Raw genomic sequence first — 13782 nt, 5'->3', positions numbered from 1 at the left:
CCCTGGTATCCTAAAAAATCTAAAACATGTCTTAAATTCCATGAGGATGCCATACCAAGCAGGTCAAGTCAGCATACCAGACCTATCCGGTTCTTCACCACTGAAAGAGAAAAGCAGCGATCATTCATGCAAACTCGGAAACCGTACATTACAGTGAAGGAGATGAACCACAGATTTTGTTTACAGCCATTCCAGGCTGCAGCAATTCAAGGCAAGCCTATGAAGAGCCACACACACACACACACACACACACACACACACACACACACACACAAACACACACAAACACCCCAGCAGCTCTGAATCTCTCCTAGCCTTGCCCAAAGACCTGGGGTACACCACCAGGTTACAAACGGAGGTTTTAAATTTAAAGGGAGCTGCAGCTTTGGGAAAGGAGACCGTTATAAAAGGACAGGAAGGAGGGATGAACACAACGCTGAATGGCCTAATTTATGACTAGTTACTCTTTTCTTTTTTGGCTCTTCTTTCTCGTGAGGTCAAATTTCACCAAGAGGCACAGTTTCCTGAATCCTGCCAAGCAAATAGCTTTTCTTTTGTAACCTAGCACCTGACTCACTCATGTCAGAAGGCTATCTTGGATGTCCTGCGGTGCTTTCTATTAATACCGCGGAGGGGGGTTAAACACACTTGTAAAGCTATAGTGGGCAATGTATTATGAGAATGAGTAATGCAGTGCATCAGTACAAGACTGGAGATAAGTAAACATGTACTGCTCACCTGTTTTCACAGCATTCATTTTAGAACTTTCTAATTAACATCTTCAGATCAGAATAAGTAAAATGCAGAATAAACCAGTTTTGTTGTAGCTACATAATTGTAAACTCATTGATCTACACATCTAAGGCCCAAATATGTGACCCAGACCCGTACATTTCTGGTATTCAGCAGCAATCGGGTCAATAATAAAAAAAAAATAATAAAATAAAAAAATAAAAAAAAAATAAAAAAAATTGGGGGGAGGGACAAAATACTTTGCATCACTTGTTGCTTCAACGTGCTAGAGCAATGTTTGACAACTTGCCCGGAACTCTTTTTTTTTTTAAAGATAATAACGAAGCGTTAGGGGATTACTAAGCGAATGAACACGTCTTTCAAAACACTTCTTATACCCCAACTGCACACACTACGCGGTATTTTCTTTCTTACAACATGGCACTTGATAGCAGCGTTCATTTTAAAAGCGACGAGTCTATAACCGAGCGGAACCGGGCTTATTCCAGTCCACCAGACCAGCAATAGCGGTTCCGTAGCAAACGCAAGCCCTCCACCGTGACTGCTGCAATATGCATCTCACCTACCGAACACGCGTTCTCCACGTGCGCGCGAGCCCCATGCTTCCTTCACCTGCGAAGGTAATGATGTCACGTGCTGGGAAGGCTCCGGCGTGCGGCGCGAGGCCAGTTTAGTCCGCGTCCATGTCGCTCGCTGCGGTTTACCTGGTAGGTATGGTTATTCTTCTTTTGTATTTTGTAATCGCGTTTGTATACATGTAATTCCCGTTCTGGCAGGCTTCATCTATGACTATAAGCACGGTTGGGGATTTTATGGGACTATGTAGTAATAGCAGCCGAAGTCAACAACTAAAGGTAATGATATATTTGGGAAGTGAATGGGGCCAAAAAAGATGCAAGAATGGCAATGTTTGCTGAATAGCAGCATAAGGAAACTTTGAAATGCGCATTTGTTTTACATTTTGAAAAGCATCCATAAGCCTAATAGTTTTAAAGGAGTGATTTATGACATTTTTGTATTTATATTTATTAATATTTTTCTCCTTTTTCCCCAGTTTGCTTCATCTCATCAAATCCACGATAGATGCGTCCCATAATAGTATGTTGACGTTTTATTAGTACATGCATATGGAAAAGCTGTTCATATCTGACTTTGTGAGTATAAAAGTATAAGATAAATGTTATCTATCAAAGTTATGTTGTCTTCCACTCGAACCATTCATATGATAGACTGTGTATGTTGCGTATATTTCCATGTTTTACGAAATTATTGGGCAGTGGTTAAATGTATAAAGTTAGACGTCGTTTGGTTCAAAGTCAGATGGCCGAAACTTCATCTCCACAGACTTCAAGGAGTACCACCAGCCGTGCCAAGTATACCACACTATCCCATCGTCAGTCACTGCACTGTATGGACCTTTATAGTAGAGTCCGTTCAGATTAGCAGAGTGGCATCTAGAGGACAAAAATGGAACAGCACTTCAAATCTTTTGTCACTGTTTCCGTTTGAACTTTTTTTTTTTTTTGAAAAATTTTCAACACTGCTTTAAAAATCTATCTCTGCTAGGCCAATGCTCTAGATTTTCTTTTTCAAATAATAAAATTAATAAAGAAAATTTCTACGATAATTTGTTTAACAAAACAAAATATAATCAATTTTGTTAATTTAAATGAGTTTTAAGATTGAGATTGCAACCCAACACATTACCTTTCCACTGCCTTAATAAACAAACAAAACTACATCCAATAACTGATGCATCAATCTGGACCAGAGACCTGTTGAACCACCAGCCGGCCTTATCCTCGAGAGCACAGTTGCGCTCATAGCGATCGTGGTCCTTATCCCATGTACTGAAGTTCATCCCTTGGTGACTTGCCCACCACTGGACCTCGGGGTGGTAGCTGCCTGAAAGTGAGTCTCCAGCATTCCCTGTATAGCCACCAAACTTAAGCTGGTACTGGTTCTAAAACAGCGATGGAAACAAGTTAGGATTCAATCTGAAAATCACATGTTTACAAACTAAATCAGAATCGCTTATTCACCGTACCTATCAGGTAAAGGAATTTGCTTTGTTATGATGGAAAATGTTCAACAGAGTGCAACACTGATAGGAAATATATGCATATACATATACAAACACACATGAGGGCAGTGGTAGTTCAGGGTTTAAGCTGTCACTGTTGTACTTGCTCATAATTGTAAATTGCTTTGGACAAAACTTACAGCTAATTGCTGTGTGTGTGTGTGTGTGTGTGTGTGAGACAATTCATAGTATCTAGATTTCTGTGTGCAGAATTCAATCAAAGTGATTTGTTCAGTGTTTTCTGGAAGGACGGTGAGCCAACAAGCAGCGCACACTGTTCAAAGTTGCCTGTTGAGTGCCTTAAAGTGGAGAGCTTCTGAAATAGGGTCTCTTTGGAGATGCTTGGGATTGAACCCAGGGCCTGACACAAGTGCTATACCACTGAGCTATATCTCCATGTATGGCGCGTGAACTTATCTTAAACACAATGACCCTCAAGTAATTTTGAAACTAGCTTTATTCAGCTCTACCTCTTCACTGTCAATGCTGAACTTTTTGTATGTGGCAAAGCGGTGGGTGCCTTCGAAATCCTCCAAGTTGATCCTCAAGGTATAATCACCTACATGGCATAATACCAATATAAAAACATGCTCTTCATTTCAGCTCATGGGCCAAGAAATCTTATTTGTAGAATCTCACTCATATCTTAAGCACTGATATGCAAAATAATAAGCCCACCTTGGGATGTCAGATAATATAGGTTGTCATTTCCTAACCAGAACTCTCCATTTGCAGATTTCATATCCCCAAACCCAGTTTTGTAATCTTTCCAGTCCCTATAACACAAGCACTGGATTTACTGGTGAAAAACCATCAACATATTATTTAAAATTCTATGTTCTCCATTTACAGTATATACAATACAATATACAATTATTATCTTCTGTATAACAGTATTCCTGCATTTTTATTACCTGTCAAAAGACTGGCTGCCATCTGAACGCCTTTGGAAGACTGTCCATCCACCTCCTTCTGTCATATCACAGTACACTCTGGTCTGGGTTGGACTCCTCAAAGGCTTAATCATGTAAATGCCACTGTCTGTGTTTCCGTGACTGAAAATCTGAGCACAGTCTTCACAGGAAAGAATCATTTTGGCATGTGCAAACAAACAAACACACAATTAACAAATGGCAGCAGTATCCTTTAACCTGCAAATTGTTTGTCTCCCAGGTCAGTAAAGATGCTCTTATTTGCTGGAAGCTGAGGCAGCTGTCTAAGCTTCATTAGGCGTTGGATCATCTCCTGCTGTCTCACAGCACGTGTCTCCATTCGTCTTAATTGTGCACGAAGCCTGTCTCTCTCCTGCTTGCACTCATCAAGGAACTGTGCACACACACACACTGTGTAAGACGGTTTTATTAAATTGGTATAAACCTAACAAGAGGCAACACAGGGGAAAGAATTTGATATGACCACACGGACAGTGCAAGCAAGTTAAAGGAAAGTCAGTAGGTAAATCCAGAGTGCAGAAATACTTACAGAGTGAGTGGTGTCCAAAGACAAAATGATCCAAATGACAAGAGACCATGACATTTTAGATGTTTCCATGACAATACACCAACAAATTCTAGAATGAATCAGAGCTTGAGAGAAATTTGTAACAACGTGCAAAAGTCGGTCCCACGGATTCAGATCCTACGGTTCAGTTTATGCATCAAAAATCCTCTGCCAAGCAAGTCTGTTCTGTGAGCCTTTAAAAGCTGGAATGACTGTGAGTGTGCTCTTCAGACTGAGTCACTCACTCAGTGCTGATGAACAGATACAAACCATCAAGGGCCTCATGAAAAAACCTAAAGCTGGAAACTTGTCAGTTCAGGCATCACGGCTCCAGTCTGCCATTGCTGAGAGAGTTTTAGTTGCGTCATCATCATATGTCAACACTTTTATACCACAGAAAGCCCTTATTGTTCAACTAAATTAATCATTTTATTATAAATTAACTAACAAAATTCCAGAGTAAAAGAACTTCAAAGTGAAATCATTTCTTATAAAACTATAAAGAAATTGTGAAGCTAAATGCTAAACATTTATCAGATGGCTGACATGCAAGGAATGCCTGATTTGATACACACATAAAATCAAAATGTGAAAAATGCGTGAAGCCGAATAACACATGGTGAACCACAGGATTCACCAAACTAACTACAGAACCTTGGAAAATCAGGTTAAATATATGTAGATGTAGACATATTCTATGAACCAAACAAATGGACATTACCTATATGAAAGCTATACAATGAGTGATCAATGAGTGATTAAGTACCCTTATTCTATAGCATTGCCTATAGACAGCCAATCCTTTTTCAGTCAGTTTTTTATACACAAAAGTTAGCTGATGAATGGTACCTCTTGTTCTATGCACTGTTCTGCCATATTTCCAGTGGAGCATATAATGTCTATAATGTGTGTGTCTATTTGGTGTAACTACAAAGAGAGCTTTTGTTTTGCTGATACTTTAAAGCTACAAACAGGATGATGTATCCACAGCTGGATGCAAACACACGTCCCCATATATAGAAGTCCAGCATAAACATAATGAGCCACCAGTAGATACGAGAACGCACAGGCAGAGAAGATAGAGAATATCAAGTCCAACAAACAGCTAACACTAACTGGTTATTGATTTGTGGAGCCTCTCCATTGAGGAAGCCAGTATACCCAAAGCAGGGACTGAACCACCACTCTCTAGGTTGCGAAGCCAGCACGTTACTTGGCTGTCCGAGGAAAACAGGTCGATCAACTCAAACAGAGTGAGCAACAGGAAAACCAAGACTGCTCCAACAATTAGGTGGGAGGCTATAGAAGGACAGAAAAAGACAAGGGAAAGCCAGAGGGCTCCCCAAGAGATGGAACTCACGGGAGGGGTAGAGGGAACTTTGAGAGGGAAAGGTACAACTTGAGGATGGAGAGAAGCTAAAAAAAAAAGGAGACCCAAGAGACAGCCATTGAGAGTACAACGTGAAATACCAGTTTGCTAGAACACTGATCAAAGACTGCGCACATGTCACCGTGTGTGCTACTCTTAAATAGTCAAGCGAACAGGCGTTGCGAATTTCTCTTTATTACTGTGAAGCGGCCCTGTGTCTCCCTCTGGTGGCCGAATAAAGACTAGCAGATAATCCACCGCAGGCTGGGCTGTTACAAAGGCATTAGAGCTAACAATTATATAATTAGTACAGTAGGCACTGCAGGACACAACACATGAAACCGTGTGAGGGGATTTTCGATGAAAAGAATAAGAGTTATTGAAAACAGTAGACAAAACAGCCTTAATGTAATATATGAATGTATGATACATTTAAAGTTTTACCACACAGAAGCTAGTAAAAACACAAAAGATCTCTCCACATTTAAAGGGCCTCATTAAAAAAGAAGCATGGAAGTATCTGCATCATCAACACCGCACACAGCTAAGAGCGTTGTTCAGTTGTAAGAATGAGCACGCTCAAACCCCAGCCTTGATCATGGGCTTCCGGAATGATTCAGCAGTATCTTCAATTTCCGCTGCAGCTTTCTCAACCACAAAATGAACCATACTTCTCTTTTTAATGATGACCCTTTGAATGTCTTCTGCATTTTTATTAGCTTTTTTTAGGCCTTCATAAAAATGGCTAAATATAAAAGGTAGAGGCTTGTGGTTTTAAGAAACCTATGAAAATATTTTGCAATGCCTAAATGTGTTCTCTTTTAATGAACCTGGAACTACTGTGACATGTAAATGAGATGGTCATATGTCTCTTTTTAGCCTTCCTACTTATACTGTACTAGAGGCAGGATTAGGGTACTGACCTCTTTAATACATTCATAATTAAACCAAGGTAATGGTCTGGAATGAACATATAAAGAACCCATTTGTAATCAACACAAATACTTTTAGAAACTGTTTTTCTTTTATAAAGATTGCATAATGAAAATTATTGAACATTACAGATGAGAGTGAGCTTTAAAAGAAACATGTCTTTTAACTATGGAATGGTATATGTACTCATTAAATGACAATTTCATACAGATATGTGTCATTGAAGCTGCTAAATATGTGGTTGTGTGGAACAGAACAAGGGTCTATGATAAAGCTGACTGGAAGATTTGGGCTTTAGGGGTTGAATGAAGCCCATTATGACTTTTACATTTTTGGCTGACTTCTGCCAGCCAAAGATCGCTCTAGATGCCTTCATATATGGAATAATAGACATCCAGCCAAACTGTACTCCCCTTTTACCATTTTGTGTTAAAAAATGTCCAGCAATGATTTGCTGTCAGCTCTAGCATAAGGTGAACATGATTTTATCTTTAAGAACTTGGGCTGGATTGAAATGGGAGAACATAACTTTCCACAGTTGTGGTATCAATTAAAAATATTCGACTAGTGGGCTAATTGGCCTGTGCTGGACCAAGTGCTGTGTTGGAGAGTAAATTCTCTGCATGTTTATAGTCCTATATAACTTGTGTAAACATGCTACAGATAAAATCATTAGCAGCATTCTTACTGCAAAGTTTAGATTTATTTATATGAGGAAATGGTTTTCAAGTGGAGCTAATTATGTTTTTGTTGCACTTATTCTCAGTAGCTAAGTCAGTAAAGACCAGATAATGATCCATCCTTGTTTTTAACAGCTCCGTACACATGATTAACCTGATACATGTGAGTAGTTCATAAAGAATTTTTCAAGGTATTTCGTGCCATTTACCATTGCAGCTTGTTGAATGTACATGCAATATAATATGCTTCACCAATTTCATATGATTAACTTCTTGTTTGTGGTCTGTGGTCAAATAGCTTCCTTATTTCAGAAAAGGAGGAACAAATATATTAAAATATACATGTTTATACAAGTGTTATAAAAAAAACAATTTATTAAATTACAGTATTTGTCTTACTTTTATTTGCAAAAGTAAATGCTTCTTTGTTCAAAAATGATTAAAATAAAATCTTTACATTTTCTATTTAAAATCATTCATGGTAGCACAGTCCTTTGCATCCAGAATGGGATTCATGTCAGTTAACATGAATTAACCTCCTAACAACAGTGGTCTTTTTCGCAGTGGGGTGACGGCAATAGATACGTTGCCTTTCGCCATAGCACTGACAGAGAGGCCCCTTGTCCATCATCACAATCAACCTGCCCACCTTCACCATTGTGCTCAGTAGTGCTGGATGAATCACCAGGGTGTGCACGGACTTGGACAGGCCCTAACATAAGACTCCAGTTTACCAGTTGAGACTTCCATTAGTGAAGTGTAGGTGGTCAGCTAGATAATGACACAAGACAGAAATATTAGTGCACTATTACAAGAGTATAAAGCATGACCATAAGATAAAATAACACACCAAAGAAAAGCAAATATGGGCATGTTTGAAGGAAAGAAAAAATCAACACCACCACATTCTAGGCTGAATCTTTGTAAGGTCTTGGCCAGAATGTGAGGGAAGGACTTTACCTTGTTTAGAACTGGTTTTGTTGAAAGAACATCATATATAGTCTGCAAGCTAATGTTCTAACAAAACATAGATTTCAGTGGTTAGTCCAATAAAGTACATGACTGTCATGAGCAATATTAAATTCATACTACATTTGTATTCATCTACATACACCTCTGTATAACGACTTACTGCTTGTGTGGTTTTATTTATGCATTTCATAGCTGGTGTACGGCGATCATCCAAGAAGAATGGCTCGTCCCAGTGATCATAGTTCGTTTCAAGCACATACCATCTGCCAAGCTTTAAATCAATCCTTTAATATCATAAACATTATTATTAAGGTAATGTTTTTTCTGGAAAGTGGATCATTTGAATGCTGATTTTTTTTTGTTGTGTGTGTATGAGATAATGTGAACTCACTCCCAGATATCCAGTGTGTTGACTCTAGTTCTGGTTATGACACAACCTTGGCCAGTCTGGTTTCCACCCAAGATGAAGTAGGCTGGGGCAAGTAATTCGGTCATAGCGAGCTGTTTCTTGGCATCTTCATAACTGTTAAGAAAAAAATAACCACATTGTCATTCTTGGTTATAATGAGGATGCATTTTTGGTTTTATAGCATGAATTTCTTTGCACACTGATAGCAGGAAGTGAGTCTGCTCTTATTCTGAGAGATAGGAACTTCTCCACCTGGTCGCGTTCTCCAGGACCTTGCGGGTAAGAAAGCTCATCCACATTCCCTCTCTCTTGCCAAAAATCCATTCGAGGATTCCTAAAGAGATTAGGTTATTTAATTACAAACACCGTAGAAAATTTACATGGAAGTAAATCAACATGTAAGATGCTGTTTACATATATGCATATTTTAGTGTACAGCACCTGTTTTAAATGTTATAGCTTACCTATGTACCCTCCATCAATGCTGAAACGCTCATTCATTGTTAGAGTGAATTCTCTCTGCAGGCAAGTGAATCTGATTAGGATTTTTTGTGTACTTTTGAAAAAAAGGATGAAGCAGATCACTTTAAAAAGCCTAGCAGTTCTTACAGGTCTGATGCCAGTGAGGATTCCCACATATCCTGCAAAGCTGGTGGATCTGAACAGCGTTCTATTGTTTTGACTAAAGTCAATATTCACCACAAGCAGTTTGAGCTTCTCAGTTAGGGTCCAGGTTTGATTTTTTTGATCCCACCTTTTAAAAAGAAAATGCCAATAGCTGGAAAAAAATGCTGGTACAGTGGTGTGAAAAAGTTTTTACCCCCTTCCTGATATCTTATTTTTTTTGCATGTTTGTCACACTTAAATGTTTCAGACCATCAAACAAATGTAAATATTAGACAAAGATAAACACAAAACACAGTTTTTTAATGAAGGTTTTTATTATTAAGGGAAAAAAAATCCAAACCTACACGGCCCTGTGTGAAAAAGTGATTGCTGCCCCCCGTTAAAACATGAATTAACTGTGGAAAGCTGAATTCAATTTCTCTAGCTACACCCAGGCCTGATTACTGCCACACCTGATCTCAATCAAGAAATCACTTAAACAGGACCTGCGTGACAAAGTGAAGTAGACCAAAAGATCCTCAAAAGCGAGACAGCATGCTGCGATCCAAAGAAACTCAGGAACAAATGAGATACAAAGTAATTGAGATCCATCAGTCTGGAAAAGGTTATAAAGCCATTTCTAAAGCTTTGGGACTCCAGCAAACCACAGTGAGAGCCATTATCCACAAATGTGGAAAACATGGAACAGTGGTGAGCCTTCCCAGGAGTGGCTGGCCGACCAAAATTACCCCAAGAGCGCAGCGACGACTCATCCAAGAGGTCACAAAAGACCCCACAACAACATCCAAAGAACTGCAGGCCTCACTTGCCTCAGTTAAGGTCAGAGTTCATGACTCCACCATAAGAAAGAGACAGGGCAAAAATGGCCTGGATTGCAGAGTTCCATGATGAAAACCACTGCTGAGCAAAAAGAACATAAAGGCTCATCTCAGTTTTGCCAGAAAACATCTTGATGATCCCCAAGTCTTTTGGGAAAATACTTTGTGGACTGACGAGACAAAAGTTAAAATTTTTGGAAGGTGTATGTCCCATTACATCTGGCGTAAAAGTAACAGTATTTCAGAAAAGGAACATCATACCAACAGTAAAATATGGTGATGGTAGTGTGATGGTCTGGGGCCGTTTTGCTGCTTCAGGACCTGGAAGACTTGCTGTGGTAAATGGAAGCATGAATTCTGCTGTCTACCAAAAAATCCTGAAGGAGAATGGTCTCAAAAAGGTGGTTCATGCTCGAAAACCCTTCAATGTGGCCAGATTGCAACAACACTGCAAAGATGAGTGGGCCAAAATTCCTCCCCAGCGCTGTAAAAGACTCAGTGCCAGTTATCGCAAACGCTTGATTGCAGTTGTTGCTGCTAAGGGTGGCCCAACCAGTTATTAGGTTTGGGGGGCAATCACTTTTTTACATAGGGCCATGTAGGTTTGAATTTTTTCCACCTTAATGATAAAAACCTTCATTTAAAAACTGCATTTTGTGTTTACTTGTGTTATCTTTGTCTAATATTTAAATTTGTTTGATGATCGCAAACATTTAAGTGTGACAAACATGCAAAAAAATAAGATATCAGGAAGTGGGGAAAACAATTTTTCACACCACTGTATACATCTGTTATAAAGCTGCCAAAAGCTATTATAATACAATGAGACAAAAATCTCTGCAGTACACATGAGAAAGTTGTACCCCAAGAACAATCCAAAGTCCAAATTCCGAGCATGATAAATGTTGCCTGAAAAATATGCAGAATGAGAATCATTACCAAATGCATTAAATAATATTTTTAAAAAATATAAACATAGACAGAAATTACATTTCTCACCATTTAAGTCTTCTGTAACTACTGATGTGCACACGGTGAAAACTTCATAGAAGATATTAAACAGCACAACTTCTCCTAAAGGATTAAGCAGAAAGGCTTGCATTTGTAAGGAGTTTTAGAAATCTGAGTGAACTCAAATCATGAGGTTAACGCAGTATATGTGTAATCCTAATGTTCACGTACTTTGCTTTAATAAACCTCCAAAGCTTTGACACATTACATTCTAATATACCCTCTTTGTGATTTTTCATACTTTCACCAAATAAGCGTAATGAAATCTAAGGGAAAGTTGAATGAGCAGACTTTACCCAAAGGGACACCAGTGACAACAGCCACTCCTTTGATCTCCTCATTAAAAGGGTAAGGAAGTGTGTCCACAATTAAAGGCTGCAATCATCATAAAGAATCACAGTACAACAATGAATACGATTACATAAGATTAAGATTACTATTGCTTACATAACTGAATGAGAATTTTCTTAGGTGCCAAAAGTATGTTACAGGGTCATGCAAACAGAGAATTTGCCTACTCACCAACTCTTTGTCTACTAAATGAAGTATTTGTCCATGGAAAAACCCACCAGCTAAATCCTTTATTGCCTGTATCATTGTTAACAGCTGGAAAAGAGACACAACAACAACAAAAACACAATGTTCACATGCATTGCTGTGAAATGCTGTGAACAACATTTAAACAAGTTCAATTTCACTGACCTTTGTATGGCTACATCATGTACATTGTTCCCTATTTCATAAAAAAGTCTGTTGTGTTTCCGTTCTCTACCTGATGTCGTCATGTATTACAACAAAGAACACTTCCGTAATACTTATATAGTTTCTGTGTTGAAAAGGCATCTCATGAACAGAGAAAACAGAATAAGAAGCAAGAATTGCAGTTAGCCTATAACTTAAAAAAAAGTTAGCCTATAACTGTTTTGGTGAAGAGCCACTTCTTCACCACCACCGTAACTGGTTATGTGATTAATGTTAATTGATCAGTTTCAAACAACCACAAAACACCTTTAAATCACTTATATTTGATTATTTTATACATTTTCAGATCTAAAATCCTTAACTGCAGACAAAAAATGACCATGAGTGCTGATTATGCAGGCTTGCATAGTGGGGCCAGTTCCATCAGGTAAGGAAAGGCGTATTAAAACCTTTAGTATCACAGTGTATTAAGCGCTTACTTCAGGTTTTTTATCCATCATCACATGCCTCCACCGCTCGCTGGGGGGTGAATCAAGGTTCACAGTGTACCAGGTAACATTGCCTTTAAATCTGTATGGAAAAAACAAGCCATATTTACCCACTAATCACACACATTAAAAAAAAACAAAAAAACGTCACGAAACATATATTGACTTATGCACCAGCATCTCCGACCGAAATGTGCGATTTGACAGAGACAGTAGCGTGTAGGTTACCGCCGCCATAATATAGACTGCAACACGTCTCTTAACTTACGTTGGACCTTTTGGAGGGTACATTCTGCTCCGGCACTCTTCAACATACTGTAAACGAGACACATGAAGAAATGAATATGTATAGATATAACTTTATAATATATATAACGTTAACATACCTCAAACTGTAGTGCGAGAAAGCCATGTACATTACAGAATGTGGTTCTAAATAATATCAAGCAAGAGAAGACATTGACTGACCCCATGAGCAAAGTACGAGGTGAGAATTATAAATGTCATCAAAACGTAACGCAGATTTAATAATTTCATCTCTGGACATCAAACTTTCATCTCTGGACATCAAACTCTCAGCTTTCATTATTTTCAACTAGCGAGTTCCGAGGCAAGAATCTCGCACTGGGATATACCATGGGTAATAGGGATGCACAGAGCTCATATTATTTAGTCTGAATATAAAACGTAGATACTTATTATTATTAGGTACCTTAATATACTCTGATTTTTAATATTCATATACTGTAAAAAAATAATTATTTCAATAGATATTTGCTTACAAAGATTCGTGTACAATGATTCTTCCAGAAAGTCCCCCTAGGATCAATGCAATGTTTTCTTCCGATACTAAACAAGGAAGTTAATGCGTGCCTGTTACTAAAGATGCTTATATTCAGACATTCAAACAAATATTCACGCAAATCATTAAATGTCATAACCAAAGGTTCTTTAAAAACAGTGTTTTTAACTAACCAATTTCCTCCCTCCCCCTTTTGGAACATTTCTCTGGTGTTGCGTATTGAAGTCTTTTGCGCATGCGTTAGGTCGTCGGGGGGGCTACAGTCCCTTTAAAAGGACAGAAGAAAAACTGGCAGCAAGTAAAATAAAATTATAAATATATCATCATTCTGACAGCAGCTGAGGAAAAAATCTGCAGGCAGAATTAACGATAGTAAAATAAAGAAACGACAGATGTTATCCTACAGAAATAAGCTAGAAACTCCAATTTAAGTAAAAAAACAAGAATGAAATTCATTTTGTCCAGTAGGGGTCAGTGCAGATTTTTAAAAAGCGTTTATGGAGCTGATCTTTCTCACTCAGATTTGAATATTCCTTGCTCCATTTACTGAGCATCAATATAATTAACGTGATGGCCATCATAACTCTAGTCATAAATTCCTTTTATTTAAAAAACAAAACAAAACAAAAAAACCC

General features: G+C 38.3%; 2 protein-coding genes and 1 long non-coding RNA gene across 4 annotated transcripts; 1 reads left to right on the top strand and 2 right to left on the bottom strand.

The window, feature by feature from the left end:
- Positions 1 to 1075: 1075 nt before the first annotated feature.
- LOC113579234 lies at positions 1076 to 2226 on the top strand. The gene is made up of 3 exons (XR_003410847.2): positions 1076 to 1460; positions 1808 to 1907; positions 2098 to 2226. It is a non-coding gene; the product is annotated as an uncharacterized LOC113579234 (long non-coding RNA).
- fgl1 (fibrinogen-like 1) lies at positions 1914 to 4516 on the bottom strand. The gene is made up of 7 exons (XM_027013029.2): positions 4319 to 4516; positions 3988 to 4162; positions 3751 to 3910; positions 3515 to 3612; positions 3307 to 3395; positions 2529 to 2716; positions 1914 to 2207 (listed from the first exon to the last, which is right to left on the bottom strand). The coding sequence occupies exons 1-7, from the start codon at positions 4385 to 4387 to the stop codon at positions 2048 to 2050; spliced, it is 939 nt and encodes a 312-aa protein (XP_026868830.2). The 5' UTR covers positions 4388 to 4516; the 3' UTR covers positions 1914 to 2047.
- A 3159-nt stretch (positions 4517 to 7675) lies between these two features.
- asah1a (N-acylsphingosine amidohydrolase (acid ceramidase) 1a) lies at positions 7676 to 13372 on the bottom strand. Of its 2 annotated transcripts, XM_027013055.2 has the most exons (15): positions 13321 to 13372; positions 13128 to 13194; positions 12614 to 12660; positions 12337 to 12427; positions 11678 to 11761; positions 11452 to 11530; positions 11144 to 11218; positions 11008 to 11053; positions 9309 to 9453; positions 9164 to 9218; positions 8952 to 9033; positions 8682 to 8813; positions 8451 to 8574; positions 8279 to 8335; positions 7676 to 8089 (listed from the first exon to the last, which is right to left on the bottom strand). In XM_027013055.2, the coding sequence occupies exons 1-15, from the start codon at positions 13347 to 13349 to the stop codon at positions 8000 to 8002; spliced, it is 1203 nt and encodes a 400-aa protein (XP_026868856.2). In that variant the 5' UTR covers positions 13350 to 13372; the 3' UTR covers positions 7676 to 7999. The 2 variants fall into 2 exon arrangements, with proteins under 2 accessions (XP_026868856.2, XP_026868855.2); XM_027013054.2 differs by lacking the exons at positions 13128 to 13194; positions 13321 to 13372 and adding an exon at positions 12814 to 12961.
- Positions 13373 to 13782: the final 410 nt, after the last annotated feature.

Source organism: Electrophorus electricus, chromosome 12 (genome assembly GCF_013358815.1).
Source record: "Electrophorus electricus isolate fEleEle1 chromosome 12, fEleEle1.pri, whole genome shotgun sequence".
Taxonomy (NCBI): Eukaryota; Metazoa; Chordata; class Actinopteri; order Gymnotiformes; family Gymnotidae; genus Electrophorus; species Electrophorus electricus.
This window is presented reverse-complemented; position numbering and strand designations above follow the sequence as displayed.

What these genes read in the sequence shown, in the direction of transcription:
- fgl1 (XM_027013029.2), bottom strand. Translation starts at nt 4,387, where the DNA reads ATGGAAACATCTAAAATGTCATGGTCTCTTGTCATTTGGATCATTTTG. An exon ending in CTTTGGACACCACTCACTCT is followed by an intron (nt 4,163 to 4,318) that starts GTAAGTATTTCT and finishes GTGTGTGCACAG; the next exon opens with TTCCTTGATGAGTGCAAGCA. An exon ending in GGGAGACAAACAATTTGCAG is followed by an intron (nt 3,911 to 3,987) that starts GTTAAAGGATAC and finishes TTTCCTGTGAAG; the next exon opens with ACTGTGCTCAGATTTTCAGT.
- asah1a (XM_027013055.2), bottom strand. Translation starts at nt 13,349, where the DNA reads ATGTTCCAAAAGGGGGAGGGAGGAAATTG. An exon ending in TGTCACTGGTGTCCCTTTGG is followed by an intron (nt 11,219 to 11,451) that starts GTAAAGTCTGCT and finishes TTAATCCTTTAG; the next exon opens with GAGAAGTTGTGCTGTTTAAT. An exon ending in GACTTTGGATTGTTCTTGGG is followed by an intron (nt 9,454 to 11,007) that starts GTACAACTTTCT and finishes TCTTTTTAAAAG; the next exon opens with GTGGGATCAAAAAAATCAAA.